Source organism: Solanum pennellii, chromosome 2 (genome assembly GCF_001406875.1).
Source record: "Solanum pennellii chromosome 2, SPENNV200".
NCBI classification, from domain to species: Eukaryota; Viridiplantae; Streptophyta; class Magnoliopsida; order Solanales; family Solanaceae; genus Solanum; species Solanum pennellii.
In genome coordinates, this window is record NC_028638.1 from 53,809,885 (window position 1) to 53,829,512 (window position 19,628).

The 19,628-nt window shown below is 33.0% G+C and overlaps 4 protein-coding genes across 8 annotated transcripts; 3 read left to right on the top strand and 1 right to left on the bottom strand.

The window, feature by feature from the left end:
- The first annotated feature begins 580 nt into the window (after positions 1–580).
- Positions 581–4,028, top strand: LOC107008769 (mediator of RNA polymerase II transcription subunit 4-like). Of its 5 annotated transcripts, none has more exons than XR_001455291.2 (3): positions 581–807; positions 1,315–2,666; positions 3,579–4,028. XR_001455291.2 is itself a non-coding variant. In XM_015207930.2 (2 exons), the coding sequence occupies exon 2, from the start codon at positions 1,339–1,341 to the stop codon at positions 2,533–2,535; it is 1,197 nt and encodes a 398-aa protein (XP_015063416.1). In that variant the 5' UTR covers positions 581–807; positions 1,315–1,338; the 3' UTR covers positions 2,536–3,427. The 5 variants fall into 5 exon arrangements, 1 of the variants encoding a protein (XP_015063416.1); XR_001455292.2 differs by lacking the exon at positions 3,579–4,028 and adding an exon at positions 3,451–3,536; XR_003576968.1 differs by lacking the exon at positions 3,579–4,028 and adding an exon at positions 2,757–3,427.
- A 4,835-nt stretch (positions 4,029–8,863) lies between these two features.
- Positions 8,864–10,377, top strand: LOC107011924 (peroxidase 63). The gene has a single exon (XM_015211614.1). The coding sequence runs from the start codon at positions 9,104–9,106 to the stop codon at positions 10,088–10,090; it is 987 nt and encodes a 328-aa protein (XP_015067100.1). The 5' UTR covers positions 8,864–9,103; the 3' UTR covers positions 10,091–10,377.
- Positions 10,378–12,851: 2,474 nt separating this feature from the next.
- LOC107008818 (U-box domain-containing protein 40) lies at positions 12,852–14,888 on the bottom strand. Its single transcript, XM_015208010.2, has one exon. The coding sequence runs from the start codon at positions 14,598–14,600 to the stop codon at positions 13,152–13,154; it is 1,449 nt and encodes a 482-aa protein (XP_015063496.1). The 5' UTR covers positions 14,601–14,888; the 3' UTR covers positions 12,852–13,151.
- A 3,838-nt stretch (positions 14,889–18,726) lies between these two features.
- On the top strand, positions 18,727–19,615 carry LOC107011944 (zinc finger AN1 domain-containing stress-associated protein 12). Its single transcript, XM_015211635.2, has 2 exons — positions 18,727–18,901; positions 19,035–19,615. The coding sequence occupies exons 1-2, from the start codon at positions 18,797–18,799 to the stop codon at positions 19,500–19,502; spliced, it is 573 nt and encodes a 190-aa protein (XP_015067121.1). The 5' UTR covers positions 18,727–18,796; the 3' UTR covers positions 19,503–19,615.
- Positions 19,616–19,628: the final 13 nt, after the last annotated feature.

A 19,628-nucleotide genomic window follows, 5' to 3' on the forward strand; every position in this document is an offset into this window, starting at 1 on the left:
AATTCATTGATCCGACTAATATAAATTTACAGAGCGTTTTCCTCTCTCCCTCCGTTTGGTTGGCAGTGGACAAAAATTTATTCTCTCCTTCACCTAGTAAAATGATCTACTTCTATGCCTCATACAAAAAGAAGTTGAACATTTTTTTTTTCCTCAAATTGCAAAAAATAAATTCCCGATCCAATGCTATTGTATCTTTTAAATTCATTTAATGATAATGATTAATGTCATATATTTCTTTATCAAATACTCTTTTCAATATTATGAGCTTCGTAAAAGTAAATCTCATCAAATCACTTTACAATCCAACTGAATCATTTTCAGCTCATTGGTAAAGAAAAAACAAGAGCACAGATATGTTTACGAAGCCAAAAGTCACTCATGTAAGCTAGCGAATTCAAATTCTACTCATTTTACTTTTCACGTGAAATGAAGGTATATCATATAACAATATTTTATTTCATATTTTAAATATATTTTTCTGAAATGTGTTTTATAATAAGGAAATGTTTTCCAACTATATATTTTGCATGTTGGAGTTCGATATAATTTAAGAAAGAAAGCTGCAATCAAATAGGATTATACTGCAGAATTAAGGGTTAAAAGAAGATGTGAATAGTTGTAGTGATTTATGTATATATTGGCTAAATAAAAATAAAATAGTGGATTTAAGAGGCCCAATTTAAACCCGTTCCAAGTCGACTTATATCATCGCCAAATTTAATCCGTCCTTCAGATCTCTCTCTCCTCTGTGTTACGGCAGAAAAATCTGAAGCTGATTCCTCCATTTTCTTCAACAAACGAAAGGTATACGCTCTATTATTTTTCTCCTTCCTTGTACGTTAACTCTATTTTCCCACTGTTTCCAGTTCGAAATTTGGAGTTTCAGTTAAGTCCCAAATATGATGGGTCATGCGATGTTTTCTGCATTTTGTGGTTGTTTTTTGGGGTTATGTAGTTTTATTAAAGATATACATATAGGGTTATTACTTATTTTATTTGCCTTTGAAATAAAATAATTTGTAATTTGATGGTAAAGATAAATACCCATTGTAATTTGTAAAACTTACAGATTCCGTACATTGAATCTAATGCTTGTTTCTAGGAAATTGAATGTTGATACTGAAAAATTACAAGTTCAGTGTCCATTAACTTTAAAGTTTGAATTTTTGAAGTATTTTCTCCTTTTTCACATGTGTATGTATGCTTTTCCCTCGGATTAACAAAAGGATGCTATTCTTACCATAGTTTAGTAATATGGTGATTCATGCCTAATGTTGTTTATTGAATTTTTTTTTTTTTTACCATTTCTAGTTTTTTCAATCGTGGTCTTTGAAGATGTTACAGAATGTTCAACACCAACTTTTGCAATCGCCGGCACGGCTAGGCCTGCCAACTCCCAGTTCACCTTCTCTACAAAACACAACTCCTCCTACTAAGTTCTCCTCGCAAGCGTCGCAACCCAATCAACAGGCAAATATATTAACTACCACTACCACCTCATCAACGCTCCTTCCTCTTCTCCCACCTCTCTCTAGAGCTCAGTCTCTTCTCATTCAAATGGCGTCTCTTGCGTCAAGGCTCTTTGAAGTCTCACCTAACCGGTCCCATTGGCTTAGTGCTTTTCGTGGCTCTTTCCCTTCATTTCTGCCTTCTACAGCACCAGTTCCACAAGATTCCAGCCCATCGTCCTCAAAAGAAATCCTCTCAGTGTTTACTTCTCTTCAGACGCAGCTGTTTGAAGCAGTTGCTGAACTACAAGAAATACTTGATCTTCAAGATGAGAAGCAAAAAGTCACCCGTGAAATTAGGTCAAATGATTCTGCGATTCTTGCCTTTGCCAACAAACTCAAAGGAGCTGAGCATGTTCTTGACAATCTTGTTGATGACTATGCTGACTATCGTCGCCCCAAACGGGCCAAGTTGGAAAACGGTACTGAAGAATCTTCAGTAACATCTGTAGCGACCCAGTTGAAATTATCTGACATTTTGTCATATGCTCATAGGATAAGTTACACTACTTTTGCACCACCTGAATTTGGTGGTGGACAGGCTCCTCTCAGGGGAGCTCTCCCACCGGCTCCACAGGATGAGCAATTGCGTGCATCACAGTTATATATTTTTGCTGATCTTGATGTTGGTTTACCTAAAACAGATGAAGGCAAGGAGAATATTTTGGAGCCACTCATTGAGCCTCCGGCAGAAAGTAACCCACTTGCCAATCTATCATCAATTCAGGGCCTCGTCCCTCCAAATATTGCAGTGCCATCTGGTTGGAAACCTGGTATGCCTGTTGAGTTGCCCACTGATCTCCCTCTTCCTCCACCTGGGTGGAAGCCTGGTGATCCAATTGCTCTTCCTCCAGCGGATTCTCGTCCACCTCAAAAGGTCGAGGAGGCACCTGCACGACCAGTACCTCCTCCGGGACTTTCAAGAATGCCCGAACCAATACAAGTTCGACATGTGCAGCTTGATATTGATGATGATAGTAGCGATTATAGTTCCGATGAGGCCAGCTCTGATAGTGAAGATTGATGTGGTGTTAGCTGTTTTGAGTAGCTGATAAAGGTTTAGCATCTGCAGCTTGATATTACTTCTCCTTGCACAAAGCAATGGTTTCTCTTTTTGCCTCGCTATTGGATAACTTCTCTTCCCTCAAACAAAAGGTACCCTGCTCTCTTCTGTCTGCATAATTGGGGGGCATTTTAGTTTCAACTTTATGTTCTTTATCTTTCTCTGCCGTGTGTGTTGTTTAGTAACAGGTCTTATGTCAACAAACTCTTCGCTGCTAACTGTGTCATATTCGTCCTGACAGTGTTTGGAGAGTCAAGATCAAACTGTGAGCTTCTCTTTTTTTGTGAGAAATGTTTCTTGTTTATACTAGTTAATCTGAAGAGTAAGATCATTATGACAAAACAAAAGTAATGCATCTCCAATACTGACTCTATCGGGAGTTGACAAGCACCCTTGGGTGTGGCCTAATAGTCACTGAAGTGGGATCAAACCTATGAGGTCTCATGTTTAATACTCAGAGGAGAAAACAAACATTGAGTGATTTCTTCCTGTTTGTCCCTGGTGAGTTACTTTTTATTGGGTGCTGGTGGAGTGTAGCAAGTCACCGATGGAATAGTCGATTGTGCTCAGGGTGGTACAGAAATGCCGTTATCGACTTTAGCAGATAGTGAACTTGATATTCAATTTGACCAGTAGGGATTTCTTTTTGTGATACCTTTATTTTGATGTTTTAATTTAGGCTTAGGGAGCCTGGAGCCAAGTTTCCCTGCTTCACTTTTGGTTCGCTGCTCTTGGTGGCAATGGTTTCCAATAAGTCGTATCAAAATGTCAATCATGTAATTCATGTTTTTACAGTCTCAAACTAAATTTCAGTCCAGATACTTTATCAATCTAATTGTGCATTTGCTGATTCTGTTCCTTTTGTATATTTACAAGCCATATGGAACATTTGTGTCGTGCACAGAATCAGAATCCTTGTTTTGAGAAACCTGAATCAGTTTGGCAACTCTGGTTAGAGCTGACATCTTTCTAATCACTCAGTTACTTTAACTTCTTGAATGTAGCATTATGGGACTTCGATAAGTGATTCCAGAGTGGAGTGGAGATGAGTTTACAGCTAGAAGAAATTGGAATTATATTCCGTTAGACTAAGTCATTAACTTTGAAGTGGGGATGCTGCTTATAGAGCCCCTTCCTATGCCCTGATCCTCCATGTAATCTTAAAAGTTATTGAAAGAAATAAAAGATGTGACAGACAATAAGGGGTCGTTTGGTAGACTGCATTAGAAGAAATAGTCCATGGATTATGTAAGGTATTATTTAGTACTATGTTTGGTAGGAATTTGAGCCTAGGTATAACTAATCCATGGATTAGTTATACCTCCAACATGGTATTATAGGATGTATTACTAATACCTTCCATTTGGAGGTATTAGTAATACATAGGATATAATACCATGGGATAAGCTATGTAAAGACAAAAATATCCTAAACCATTTCAATTATTTTGTGTATTTTCTTGATTTTATTATTTATATTTGTATTAGTAAGTTTGTTTAAACAAATTGGCTTACAAATTATTTAGAGAGAGATGTTTGTTACTAATAAATCCAATATAAATCAATACAAATTTGAAATGTGAGTAGTATATTTGTATATAAAGTTTGTGATCTAAATTGAATGTGTGTGTGCATATATATATATATATATTTTGCTTGGTTTTCTAATTATTTATATTTTAAACAATTTAAAAAATTTACATACATATTAAAACTAAAACTTGTAATTTTAACTGTCCATGTAGATGGTTTATTCAATTTTACCGTTGTTGACCACTTTCTCGATTTTGAAAGTAGATGTTTTATCTTTTTTTAATTGAAAAATTACCTTTTATGAGTGATCAATTTATTAAGATGACAACTATTTATCCTCAAATAATTCAAGTGGAAAAAATAACAAACAAGACAACTAAATTGTTCTTCCCATAGCTAGTTAGAAGGTTATGAAAATAATATTGTCCAACAATTATCTACCTTGATCCAATTACATAATAATTCAAGGTATAATTGGAAAGAAGCTTTTTATAGAGCTATAATCCAAACACAAGATGAGGTGGGAAAAAATGAATCAAACACTTGATAAAAATAAACCCTGCATTACTAATTCCTGCACTACTTATCTCTGCATTACTAATCCATGCGTTATGAATCTTTGTACCAAACGACCCCTAAATGGATTCTATCATTAGACTTGTACTCCATTCTTTTTTTCCAATTAAGATAGCAATATGTTTCATGTACTTTGGAGTAATAATTTTGGAACGGCAAAAATCAAAACTTTCAAAAGAAATAAAATTGACCTCTTACTATATGGTATCCCTGCTGCAACATGCAATCTGTTTGTACCGGTGGGAAAGCAAGCTATAGTTTTTACTCTCCTTTACCTAAGTTAGAAAAAACCCTGCTACAAGATAAACAATAATGTACTGGTGAATTGGCTTTTGGTGTGGTTAAAAAAAGGACTAAACAGAAAAGAATCTGAATTTATTCAACAAAAGGAAAATATTTTGAATTAAGACAATGAAACAAACAAGAGATGTCAGAGGCTGATTTACAGTACTCCATTATTTATGAGTTCCATGAATTCAAAAGTTTCTGTTCTAGCGGTATAATGTATTGAAAATTACTATGTACATTTATATGTTAACTATGAATTTTATTATTATTATCATATATTATTTAAATTATTAAACGAACTCATAAATTTTATATTTTGAATTCGTCTCTTACATCATATTATATAGCTGTCAATAGTAAGAGAAAACGGTGCATGAGCTGTGAGATAACTGTCACAGCAGAAATGGACGTTTCATTCTCTCATGGCAATGGGACCAGCCTCTTCATTTCCCCATCGTCCTATCCCTAACACTCTGTCTGTTATCCCCTTTCATGCTGTTGTCTTTCGTTTTAGTTTATGTGATTTTTTTAAATAAACTTTTTTAAACGATAGAGAAATTATTTTTATAAAAAATAAACCTTACAATTTTTTAAACTACATATGTATAAAGAAACATGTATAGTTTTTTTTTTTTTAATCATTTTCTCTCATTTTTGTCCTTAATTTGAAACAAGTGCAACATTAATAGATCAACACTGTGTTTGGATCATTCTTATCCATTGTATTGTATTGCATTGTTACTATACCTACAATGTTTGTTTTGATTGTTACTTAAAATGTATTGTACTGTATTGTTAAATTTCGTTGTTACGTAACAATGGAAACCCCTATTTTATGGAACAACCAATTTGGTGTGTTCCCGTTGTTACTTAATTTCTTTTATCAATTATATCTTTACATAATATTTTAAAATACTATTTTACCTTTTACCTTAATTATTTAAATTTAGTCAAACCTCCTATCCTAGAATAATTAAGAATATTTAAGTAAATTTATAACCTCCTACCCTAGAATAATTAAGAATATTTAAGTAAATTTATAACCTCCTACCCTAGAATAATTAAGAATATTTAAGTAAATTTATAAATTATAATACAGTACGATACAATCAAACCAAACAATTAAAATGTTACTAAACAACAACAAATAACACAATCTAGCCAAAAGTTGTATCCACCATACAATACAGTACAATACAATACATTATGAAACAATGGGTAACAATGATCCAAACAAAGTATAAGATTAATGACAATTAAGAAAAAAAAAAGAAGAAATAAGGTTCAATTATAGGTCATTTAAATAAGCTATGAATTAGTTGAAGGTTATGAGCGGAATTAATCAGTAATAAAATAGCACATTCTTTTTGGCAGTGCCTACTATTACTATGTAGAGCCACTAATTCGGTGATATGAATTGCTTTTAATGAATCCTACCCCGCAATCTTTAATTTAAACTACAATAATAGGAACCCTAAAGGAAGGACAAAACAAAATTAAAGTTTTTTCAAAATAATCCCCGATAACGTGAAAGACCATATCCATTATTTAAAATAGATGAAAATATATATATATATATTATCAATGATATATAAAACTAAAGTAGAGAAAATAATAGAAGCAGCATGTGATTAAGGGCGACACATACGGCGCCGACTCCGTCCTTAATTTCTCCTATGTATACTCTGTCCCGTATTTGCTTTGCTAATAAAAGAAAGAAATTAATTTTTGATGTTCTTTTCAACAAAATTCTAAAAATAAAAGTACAACTCGAAAGTCACAAATCACATGTTTACCAACTTTAATTAGAGCTTAACCCCTTGGATTACATTCTGCTAATGACGCGTATCCCCACCCCATACTCCAAACCCTCAAATGGTTGGATCTCTTTTCTTTTGCTCTCACCCTATTTTTTTTAGTTTTTATTTCGTTTTTCACAAGCCGACTCTTTTATTTTAAGATAGTAATTTCTAAGAATTTTTTTATATTCAAAGTTCAAAGCACTATATTATTGATGATATCTCACTCGACTAGTCCCAATGAAATATACAAGTTTTTATAACAAGTATATATTGTCGCTTTAAAATTTTATTATGATATACTTAAGTTTATAATAGGGATAAGATGTTAATGGGTAATCAATAAAGACTGCATTGTTATGATTCTTAGGGCTCGTTTGGCCATGCGATATAGTATCATGAGATAAAATTGATGTTTTATTTGGACATGCGATATGAAATTTTAGTGTTGTATATTTTCTCATAAACATAAAAATCTCATAAGTTCTAAATTTATTAAAATAGCCCCCAATTGTTTATTCAATATTATTAAATAAACAAAAAATTATTAAATAGTATAATAGATTATTACAAATTAAAGTTATTTATTCTCCACTTAAGTAATTGTTTTCATCAATATATTTGAGTAAAAATGAAACACCTTTCACGAGATCTTCAAGATTTTATTACTCAACAATCGGAAAGTGTGAGTTAAAGTTATTGTATGTTGGTGAGAATAATACATTTTAAAAAGTGATGATGTGATTATAAATTTTATTTACATGTGAAATAAATGGTTTAGTAGATATAAATGGTGGGTTGTTTTAACGAAAAATAAACTCGGGGATCAATTTTTATATTAAAATAACTCAAATCATGATATGGTATTTGCATGTGATTTTATATCATGGTTTTTGAAGAATATGATATCACATCTCATGAAATGAAATCAGAGTAAAATCACATGTCCAAACGCTGATTTCATCTCACGACACCATATCGTGATATAGTATCACTGTTATATTGTATTAGTTGATCCTGGAAGAAATTTACCCACAGTAAATATTTACATCAAATTAATATAATTTTTATTATTATGTGATTTAATAAAATAATACAAAAAGTAAATTAAAATACATGATGTATATATATTAATTTAGTATAAATATTTGATGGGGATAAATTTTAGGCGTTGGTCCGATGGCCATGTCATCAAGTCCAAAAAAACTAATGCCAAAATGCAGTAACAGCACCGACGAGAGTAGCGGGTTTTTACATGTGGACCTATTCCGTGATTGGTGGTTCATGCAACCGCGCGTAACTCATAGGATTCTCTTGCTAAATTTCACATTCATGTGACAATGTCTTCTCTTAACTAGTTTCTTCGTTTCAAAAAAGATAGTGTAGTTTAACTTAGAATAGAGTTTTTTAAAAAAAGAAATTTGTTTATGATACAAAATTAAAATTATGTCAAATGTATTAAATTACCTTTTATTCTTGTGGTCTTAAACATGTCAGTGAAAAGTTAAAATTAAAGTGTTATAAAAAAAATACATTCTTTTTAAAATAAATTTTAAAAAAATATGGACATTATTTTTTAAAGGAGGGAGTACAGTTTTTTATTTTTTATTTGTGTTTAATGATGACATTTGAATATGCTTAAAACTCAACTTAAAATTACTTTACGAATTTCCTTTCCTTCAGTCTCATTCACATACAAGAATATCCTTCCATTTTATGAAACCCACCATGCCTTTTCTTTCTCCTTGTATAGGAAACTTTATACAAAAACTAAACCTTTTACAATATTTTCGAGCTTAATTTTATTTACCTCTATACTCATACTTGGTCCACTAGGGTGAGGTTTATTCTACCAAAACATTAAATATCTACATTCAAAGATATATTCTGAGAATCAATAAAGTTATTGAGAATTCTGATGTCTCAGATTTAAAATTTAAAAATAAAAATTATAAATAAAATAAACACATTCTTTTCTTTAAATTTTCAACTCATATTATCAAAGCTCTAAGATAATATGAATTAGAATGAATGAGTATTTAGTGGTTTTGAATGTAGCTAAAAGAAGAAAATATAGTGAGTTGTAAACAGAAAAGCACTTGGACTTATGGAAGAAAATGAAAGTAGAACATGTTCATTAAATAAAAAATAAAAAATATCATTGAATTAAGAGAAGTGAGAAATATGAAGACCCCATTGAAGCCCTCCAGCTATTTCCCATCCCCACTTCTCCCATTTACCTATTTCCCTCTCCTTTTTTTAGCCATTTTTTTCTATTAACTTTCCCTTCTCTAACACTGAGCTGAAAAACAGTTTAGCCAAAAAACAGAGCAAATGGGTTTAACTCTTCTTCTTTTTCTTTGCTTCTCTGTTATCTTAACTCCTTCTTTATCACAGCACCATTCGCCGCTAAATACTGCTTATTACCGGAGATCATGTCCAAGATTTGAACAAATTATGCAAGAAACCACTACAAACAAACAGATCACTTCACCTACTACCGCCGCCGCTACCCTCCGTCTCTTCTTCCACGACTGCTTCGTCGGCGGCTGCGACGCGTCCATACTCGTCTCCTCCACTCCTTTCAACAAAGCTGAACGTGACGCAGAAATCAACCTATCACTCCCCGGCGATGGGTTCGATGTAGTCGTACGCGCCAAAACGGCGCTTGAACTTGCTTGCCCCGGCGTTGTCTCTTGCTCCGACATTCTCGCCGTCGCTGCCCGGAATCTCGTTGTTCAAACCGGGGGCCCGTTTTATCCAGTTAAGTTGGGCCGTAAAGATTCTTTTACTTCAAAAGCTTCGTTGGTTGAAGGGAATCTGCCCCGACCCACAATGTCGATGGATCAAATCATTAAAATTTTCGGGTCAAGAGGGTTTTCGGTACCGGAAATGGTAGCATTATCCGGTGCTCACACCATTGGGTTTTCCCATTGTAAAGAGTTCAGCTCAAATCTTTACAATTACAACAAAACCTCCCAATATGATCCTTCTTACCATCCCAGATTTGCTCAAGCTTTGAGAAATGCTTGTAATAATTTCCAGAAAGATCCAACATTGTCCGTTTTCAACGACATAATGACTCCGAATAAGTTTGACAACATGTATTACCAGAACTTACCTAAGGGTTTGGGTCTGTTGTCTTCGGACCGGGGTCTGTTTTCAGATCCGAGGACAAGAGCTCATGTTGAAGAGTATATTAGAGATCAAAATGCATTCTTTAAGGCGTTTGCTTCAGCAATGCAGAAGCTAAGCGATCATGGTGTTAAAATTGGGAGAAGTGGTGAGATCAGACACAGATGTGATGCTTTCAACAATTAAACTACTTGAGGGGTATTGATTATGTTACTGTACGTTCGAATTTTTTGTTGAATTTAATCACTCACAAGACGAAAGTAAAACTTATAATATGTATACAATGTTTTTTACTATCATTTTTATTTAGATTACAAGGCTCTTCTTTTGCTCTGCTTCAGTTCTGCTTTTAGAACAACTACTACTACTACTTGTGATTAGTGTGTGTTGAGATGCAGGTAAGAGGCTGTTTGTTCGTCGAATTTGATTCAATAAGGAATGAAACCGTAAATAAAGTTTGCAACTTTTTCTTCCTTTTGCAGCTAGTTTGAAATATTTCCAGTTTGCATTTGGTTCGTTTCCTTTTGGAACTAACCAGGGTTGAAAATGTTTGATTGCTTTGTTGTTTGTGAGCAAGTGTTGGAAAAGGTGGAATCGTGTTTTCCGGTCTGTCTCCTTTACAAGGGCATTGCCAACTCAAGTTCACTTTACTAAATGAACAAAAACATAACGCGTTTGGTATTGATTCTTGTAGAGGTGTCCAAATCAAATTAATTTTGGTGTTGATTCGATATATGACTTGAAGAAGATAGATTAGTTTTAATTGTTTTTCTTTCCAAAAAGCTAAATGAAAAGGGATGAGATGTTGAGTCATTTGATCAGTCTCAACTTAAAACTCCTAAACGTAACTCCGAATGGATTGGGTTCACGACTCGTTTGAGCTACTCAAGTTTGACTCCAATCGTCGTTCGTCTTCTTTGGCAAGAACATAATGCTACTTCAAAACAAATAGAAGGAGGTATTGTTTATATATTTAAATGGAACCAGTAAGTCCAGATTATGCTGACTATAAGAAGAGCACAAATGAATGAGAAATTCAGAACTGACATTTAATTGAGTTGCGTCTCCGCCATCTCCGCCTTGTTTTCTGGGTTCTGCTCCCATCAATCATCATTAAAACTTAGTGATAACTAATTTATTTTGTTTAGTCATGTGGGTATGTTTACTTCCACTTTTCTATATCAGGATTGTTTTCAACAAGGAATTCTTTGGAGTTCTGAAGTTCATGCAGTATGGAACCATTTAACACAAGCACAAGATGATCTTTCAAACAACTAGGAGATATGAAGGCATATTCCTGTTGACACCGCTTCATCTGGAATCATTAATTTCAACATGAAACATAAATTATCTGTAAAAATTCACGAAAATTGCAACAACTAGGAGATATGAAGGCATAACTTAAAGAAATATAGTGGGTTCAATGCGAAGCACCTTAAATATTGAACCCATACTTAATAGAAAATTAGAACATTTGTCTATGCTTAAGTAAAGTTCGCACAAAAATCCTAAAAAGCATGGAGATATTTCAGAAGGAGAAGCACAGCACACAGTTGTAAGGTCAATCTTTTAGAGATGAAGATCAAGCATCTCACTCGGACAAACATATCAATTGAAGATATAAGGCATAAATAGCAGGGCCTATTCATATCTTTCATCAATCGAACCAAGTAATTGAAACGAAAAAAATGATACGTGCAGCAATACAATCTGTAATGAAAATCTTTCAAGGGAAAATGGTCTAATATACCCCTCAACTTTGTTATTTAGAGTTGATATACCCCTTGTTATGAAAGTGGCTCATATATACCCCTACTTGTAAACAAATGGCTCACATATACCCTTTTCCTCTAACGGAAATGGAAAAAAAAAAATTTAATCTAAATTTTTATTATTTTTTTCTAAAAAATATAATCCCATATGAGTAAATTTAATCCTCGTAAAACATATTTTTTTGACTTTTTTTTGTTTCAATGACTAATTTATAATTATTATTTTGATAATCAAATTTATTTATGTTTCACTAATATTCTTGTAAAACTTATTATAGATGACCAAATTTTTTCTCCGAATACGAAATTAAATTACAATACACACAAAAAAATAGTTTAATTTTTTTTCCTTTAAACTAAGGAATGAAAGAAAAAAAACAAAATAAGAATAAGAAACTCAAATAATTATAATAAAAGAAGTCAAAAAATAATTTATGTATGAAAAAAATTAAAATATACCTTGAACTTTGATAGAAGAATCATATATACCCCTAAATAATTTTTTAAAAAAAATTACAAGTAATAAATATAAATTTAAACTAATTTTTTAACTTCCGTTAAATGAAGGGTATATGTGAGCCATTTTGTAACGGCAGGGGTATATGTAAGCCGTTTGTATAACGGTAAGGGCATATATGAGCCACTTTTATAACGAGGGGTAAATCAGCTCCAAATGACAAAATTGAGGGGTATATCAGACCCTTTTCCCATCTTTCAAAATTGTTGGCATGTAAAAGTCAGCATTAAGGAAATAAAAGAGAATGGAAGGGCTAAGCAGGGTTCAGAAGTTATACATTAACTTATCCCAGTGTAAAAATACTTGAGCAATTGTAACTATTGCTCAAGCACTAAAAGTCCAGTGTAAAAATGTTAGTGCAGAAATTGTAACCTTCCCAGTAGCACCACACATCAGAGTAAAGATTGTGTCAATGGTACACTCTCTTCATTCTTGCTTTCACTGTTTGAGCATCAAGATGCTCAAAAATGACAAACAACTCTGGAGTTCATTACATTTGCTCGGCAGCAATGTTTACTGTAATGGAGACCTTAAAGAAACATGAGAATAACAATTGTCTAACAACTTCCGCAGTTGCAGCAATCAATCAACTCCAACATAAATACCAAATTACTAGACAGCGACTGGTGTAAGCCACGAACAGTGCATAGAATAAGCCTCAGGCACACAAGAAAGTGAAAATAGTATTGCTTGAAGAGTATTAGGAGACAATGAGTTCATGTTAAAGACAGCCTCTTTTCTCCAAAAACAAAAACACACTGTTCAGAATCTTTCTTTACACCTCCAACATTATTTACCATGTCAACTGTCACATGACCTCAGAAGACACGACGAACAAAACCAAAACCAAAATCATGCTATCCGAGCTATGCAAAGAGAACACCGTGCCTAATTACAAGCCATTTCTCAGAAAAAGGAATGAAATAGCATACAGTGAAGAAACAGAAACAAACAAGAGCTATGAAGAACTTATCCGTGCTTGACTGATATCATCATCCGAATTAAGCAACTTCTCCCAATCAACTTCCTCCTCCTCTTCATCCTTCTGCCTCAAAACCTCCAATATCTTTCTAACTTTATCCTTGGCCCTTTCACTTCCCATTTCCTCAACTTGTATCAACAGCTCCTCCGCAGCAGCCTCTTTTGCCAGCCCTTTAAACCTAAGGCCACCATGACTAAGTCCATACAATGCAGCAAGACAATTCTCACGAGTCGACTCCGATTCAAACTCTCCCTTTCTCAACATACATACAAAACACTCCACTGCACCCCCATCAAGCATTGCTGCTCTCCCTTCAGAACTCGCAGCCAGGTTACAAAGTATCAACAGAATCCGACCCATCATATGACCCGTTTTAACCATGCCTAGTAATGCCTGAACCGCCCCGAGTTTCACCAATTTAGCCCTGTTACTCTGAACTAAAGTGAGGTGATATAGAGCCAGAGCCGAATCATGCCTAGTTCGTTCCGATTCAGATCGAAGGGCATGAAGAAGTGGAGGCAGAGCTCCTAATACCCCAATTGCAGTTTTGTTCTGATCATCTAACGCTAAACTGAAAAGTGCACCAGCAACATGTTCCTGTGATTCTTGGAATCCACTTTTCAACACGTCAATCAAGGACGGAACAATTCCAGACCGTAAAATTTTCACCTTGTTTCGATTCTCTAACGACAAATTTACCAATGCCGCTACTGAATTTACTTGTACAGAAACATACCTTGAAGTGATGAGTACACGTAGAGCTGAAAGTATACGCGGAGTGCATAACTGGAACCGGGTTTCTTCACGGGTTCGGGTCAATTTTCGAAACGAGATGACAGCTTCTTCTTGTTCAGATATTTGGGAACTCTTCAATTTCACAAGTAGTTCATCTTCTTCAAAGGAATTTGGGTTTAGGGTTTCAAAGTCAGAGGCTGACGACGAAGAGTAATAAGTGGGTCCACTTCTAGGAGTCACAGATTCCTCTGAACTCATTGATATGTGACTCGGTACCCGGTTCAGTTCAGTTTCCGACTGCATAACCCGGACGCCATTAAATCTTGTAGTATCTTGGGGTTTTCGGGTGGCCTTCAATGTGAAAACGAGATTTTCAGCTGTGAGGAAATTGATGGGTTTTGGTGGGTCAAGAAAAGAAGAACGGCAAAAATTGAGGATTGTAGACTTGAGAGCCAAGTTAGGGATCACAGTAGAGAAATCAGGAACAGAGCCATCAGGAAGAACAGGGGTAAAAGAAAGTGATTTGCAGGCATGAACACAATGACGCTCAAAAGTATGGCCAGAAGAAACGATTACAGGGTCAGCCATGAGAGAACCAGAAATAGGACAGACAAATTCTATAGGAATAGGAGGTTGTTTTGATGGAGACTTGTGAAATGAAATTCTCCATCTTTGCTTGCTAGTACCCATTTCAATGGAGAAAAAAGAAGAAGTTTCAAGATTCACTCTTTGAGGTTCAAATATGAATGAAAACAAAAGGTTTCAAAAATTCAATTTTGAGCCTGTTGAGGAGATGAAGCAAAAGTGTACATCTTCATTATGACAGACTGAGATTTGGAGAGAGGAAGCTGATAGTGAAACAGAAAATTGGATGTTTAGTACTGAGAGCTCTGTACTCATATTTTTTTTCCAACCATTTTTGTTTTTTAATCAAATGACTCCTATTAAGATTTAGGATTCTGGAACATATTGGAATTGAGCTTTTAACTCAAATTGCGGTCTTTAGTTTTTACTTTTTAAGCAGGATCATTACATTATTGGAGGGTAAATATTTCTCATTTTTAATAAAAAATGTATAAAATATGAGTTTGTTCTCGATATTAAATATTAAATTTGATCGGATTATGATATAAATATAAAGATTTTAATTACATAAATAGGGTCCTAAATTTGAAGGTAGGTTTCTATTTTTGTTATTATGTTACTTAAAAATTATAAATTGAGTTTTGTTAATTTTGATCAAAGAGTGGCTACTAAACTCAAACTTAAAGGATCGTATAATGACCAGGAATTCATGATATAAGACTCTTTTTAAGTTATAAATATTGGAACTTAAGAACTTCTCTAACTTGTAATTTACACTTTAATTTTGAGAAACTAAAAAATAAGTAGTAATGAATAAGTAACTTTTAAGAACTGATGTGACGGAGGGACAAGCAAATTAAACGTTGACAAATATGAAAAAAGAACTATGAACAAAAGTAACTTTTTGAACTTCTATTTTTAATTTTACTTGTCATGGAACATAAGTAATTCATATTAACGAGATATAATAATATATAAAAGAATTATTTTATTTTTAAAATAATGAATAATTAAAAGTAAATCGAAAAAATAATAAAGTATTTAAAAGGAAGAGCAATTATTTTATGGGTGAGAGGTAATGCAATTGGTGCAAAGAGATGAGAATGAAAGAGATTGGTGTCTTTATGACTATTTTTTTTTTTTGGTACATTCTTGATGATTAAAGATAGCACATGAAGTTGCTCCTTTCATAGAAAAAAACAGCAATTAAACTTTATGATATTAAAAGTCTAAAAAGTGTTTAGGAAAAAAAAAGAGCATTGATATGACACCCTTGCAAGTTGAGTGAAACCTCCAAGAAGAAACAACACTTGTGTAGTCTCATCATTCTTCTTATTTCCTTTTTTTTTTATTACTATTAGCATTTACCAAATACTCTTAGTAATTATTATTCAGAAAAAAAATTATATAATATATGCATCGAGAATTCAATAATTTATTAAACTTATAGTCTTTGGAATATGAGGATTAATTTATATAATATATGCATCAAGAATTCAATAATTTTTTCATCAATATTATATTATTATTGTGTGTAAGAAAATCGACCTGATGAATCATATTTTTTTTCTCCTAGTTGTATTATGAGTTCGTTAATCAGTCTTGAAAATTAATTTTCGTAGTAAAGTCTCTATCAAGGATTCTTAAAGTCTCATTAATTATGTCATCTCACAATTATTGGCAATTAAAGTCCATATATATATATTATGGATGGTCCTTAAGCCTTTTGTCTTTAATTTGCTTCTAATATATTCACGTAAATGTCACAAAGTAATCCATCCTCCCTAATTTTGAAAAGCAAAAATGTTCAATTAGTTAACATAACAACCACTCAAATAGAGAGATCCTTTTTGACTTTGTCGTGTGTATCATATTTACAAATTCTTTACTAATAAATTAATCTATTCTACCACGACAAATGACAATTCATTTTCATAATAATTGTGGGACATTAACCTTTTTCAAAACCCACCAGAATCTGTATTAATTCAATCGACAATTAATTGGTTCCAATTGAAATATTGGTTGAAAATTGAAACTTTATTGTGGGATTAGATTTTTGTGTTGGCTTCTCGAGAAAAGTATGACCATAAACTATATTAACAAAATGAATATCAAATCTATTCTTTAATTCACTTTTACGTATCACTTTATTGATAAAATAAATTTTTATTTTTACTTGTTACTTTTGACATAATTTTTTTTCTTCATATTTTTACCTTTAGAATTAAATACTTATTCTCAAAATATTTTCCAAAATCAAATACTTCAGTATACACATCAATTAATAGGAATAATTTGATAAATTACTTTCTTAATGGGTGTGTTAAGTTAAAGAGTGACAAGTAAAAGTAAATTAATAAAATATTTAACAAAACAAAATCTAATAAAATAGTCGTACTAAACTATAAGATCTGATATTGCATAGACTAATAATAAAGTTGAATCTAGTAATATCATATTAAGAAAATGAAATTGTGAAATTAATAATTCAGTATAAAAAAATCAGTTCATGGGGTGATATAATTATCAAGAAGCATGTAAAGAGACAAAATTTCATTCCCTCAGCTTGGTAAATTTTGTCAAAAAAATTGTATTATTCCTTGAAAATATATTGTTTAATTAATACTCATGCAATAAAGATTTGTTAGGCTATAGAGCTAGTAAATAATTATTGATTGACATGAGTAAATCTATAAACTTTACACACGTTACTTATACTTTGATAATTTATGAGCCTTAACTGGCTCGCATTTGCTTCATGAAATATATAATAATTACTTACCTACCAATTTATTTTGATTAAAGGTAGTAATAACAAATTTACGCTTGACATCTGGAACAAAATATTTATTAGTAATATTAATCTGATCTACCATATTTGACGATAAATAATAATATTTCTTTTTTTATTATGGATGTTGTGGTCCTTTACACCAAGCTAAAGTAGATATAGATATAACATTATATATAAATAATATACGAGAGAGCATTTATGCTTTAGAAGAAACTTTATAAAAGCAAAGGAATTTCCACTTTACAAATGGGCAAGGGACTTTATTTATTTATTGATTTATTGGTATGGAAGAGCTATTATTGACTTTACGACCAAGAAGGATGTGAATTTTGTCAAGTCAAATGTTACCCTTTTTTTTTGCGCTCTTCAATTGAATTGTTTTTTTTTTTTTTAAAAATGTTGATAAATTAAAATTTGACCAATGATGTTTCATAGTCACTCCACGTCTGTTTATTATGGTTAATAAATTCCATGATTTTTTTCAATGATGTCTCATGCATGATTACATGTGCATCTTGTCTCTTGATTTTATAAATTAGAAGTGAACAACACAGTAAGTAGAGGAAGGGTGGGAAAATAATTAGAGCATGTATTAAAATACAGTAGCATGAAACTTTTGGCATACAAGTGTATGACAAACCTTGGAATTGGTGAATCCACCAAGAAAGTTGGACTTCGAAATTACGATATACAGTGACTGATAACGCAAAATTTATTGCTAACAAATTATTGTGTTTGTATGACACAAGTTATTTTTTTGTGAAAAATATTTTTGATAGTATTTGATTGGTTAATTATTGTGTTTGTATGACAAAAGTTATTTTTTTGTGAAAAATATTTTTGATAGTATTTGATTGGTTAATGTGATTCACTTCTTACGACTCTTCGTTCAATTCTTTTAGAATTCATCTACCCTCGAAGGATGTTCTGATAAATTCATAGTCGTAAAAATCAGCAGTAATGTGTTAGTGTTAGTGTTCGTTAGAGTAAGGAATATGCAATAAAAAATAAAAAGATAACTGTAAAGAAAGTAACTTTGGTACGTAAGTAAAGTAAATTATTTTTGTTATTATGAAAATATCTTCTTTGATTAATAATTTCTACCTTATTAAACACAAATCTTAAGTAATAATAACTTTATCGTAAAATTATAACATGGATATTGTCATATCCAAAGACGAGAACTTTGTGCCATTATTGGGCCTTGAATGGATACAGGGGCTTCAGTTCAAGCCCATAAGCCCGAAGTTGAGGCTTGAGGCCCAGAGTGTGCAGCAACCCATGAACTTTCTGGATCGTACTGGGTCACTCACATTGACCGACCCGAATCCGATTGATGACGAAAGCGCGTATGCAGCATCTCCACGGCTTTCACATATGAATTAGGAGAGCCGACCTGTAAATTCTGGCTTATTGCCCAAGCCAAGCATCCTAAAATCTTATATATATCCATGAAAGCTCTATTCCAGGCAACTACAAGAACAAAAATACACGAAAGAAGAAGATGGAAGGAGGAACAGAAGCCTATCCAGATTTAGGAAGACATTGCCAACTATCTGATTGTCATCAACTCGATTTTCTCCCTTTTACCTGCCATGCCTGTCAAAAGGTTTGCCACTTTATCCTTCCACCTTCACTTTGCGATTTTGCTTTTGTCTTTGTTGTTGTTGTCGTTAGAGATTCAACATACACTACTGTATAAAATATCCAAAGGTTTTGATAATCATCGTTGCAATGTGCAGGTATTTTGTGTGGAACATAGATCATGCAAGTCTCATGAATGCCCAAAATCTGACTTTAACAGCCGAATCGTTTTGGTTTGCGAAATTTGTTCTATGTCCATGGAAACTACCGGCTGTCAAGTTGAAGACCACAAAGCAATATTACAAAAACACGAGGAATCTGGGGATTGTGACCCTAAGAAGAAGAAGAAACCTACCTGTCCTGTCAAAAGATGCAAGGGGATTTTGACCTTCTCCAACACTAGTACTTGCAAGACTTGCCGGATTCAAGTTTGCCTCAGACACAGGTTCCCTGCTGATCACGCCTGTAACCGCACTTCTTCATCATCACAGCTGTTGGTTAAGGATCTAAAGGAACCCAATAACAAGTTTTTGACTGTTTTGCTTGCAAGGAATGAGAAAGATTGCGGGAATAAAAGTCGTGCCTCATCTCCAAGCCCTGCTAACCCTTCTGTTAAAGCTTGTTGATCGTTTCAGAGCACATTACTATTCATTTGTCTTTTGTAATTACATTATTTTATGGAAAACAATGTTGTTATATTTTCAATTTCTATGGATAGCACTCCCTCCCTTCCTATTCACATGCCCATCTAT

Excerpts from the sequence above, each read along its gene's own strand:
- LOC107011924 (XM_015211614.1), top strand. The coding sequence starts at position 9,104 with ATGGGTTTAACTCTTCTTCTTTTTCTTTGCTTCTCTGTTATCTTAACT.
- LOC107008769 (XM_015207930.2), top strand. The coding sequence starts at position 1,339 with ATGTTACAGAATGTTCAACACCAACTTTTGCAATCGCCGGCACGGCTA.
- LOC107008818 (XM_015208010.2), bottom strand. The coding sequence starts at position 14,600 with ATGGGTACTAGCAAGCAAAGATGGAGAATTTCATTTCACAAGTCTCCA.
- LOC107011944 (XM_015211635.2), top strand. The coding sequence starts at position 18,797 with ATGGAAGGAGGAACAGAAGCCTATCCAGATTTAGGAAGACATTGCCAA. Across the intron at positions 18,902-19,034 it reads CCTGCCATGCCTGTCAAAAG|GTATTTTGTGTGGAACATAG; the intron begins GTTTGCCACTTT and ends TGCAATGTGCAG.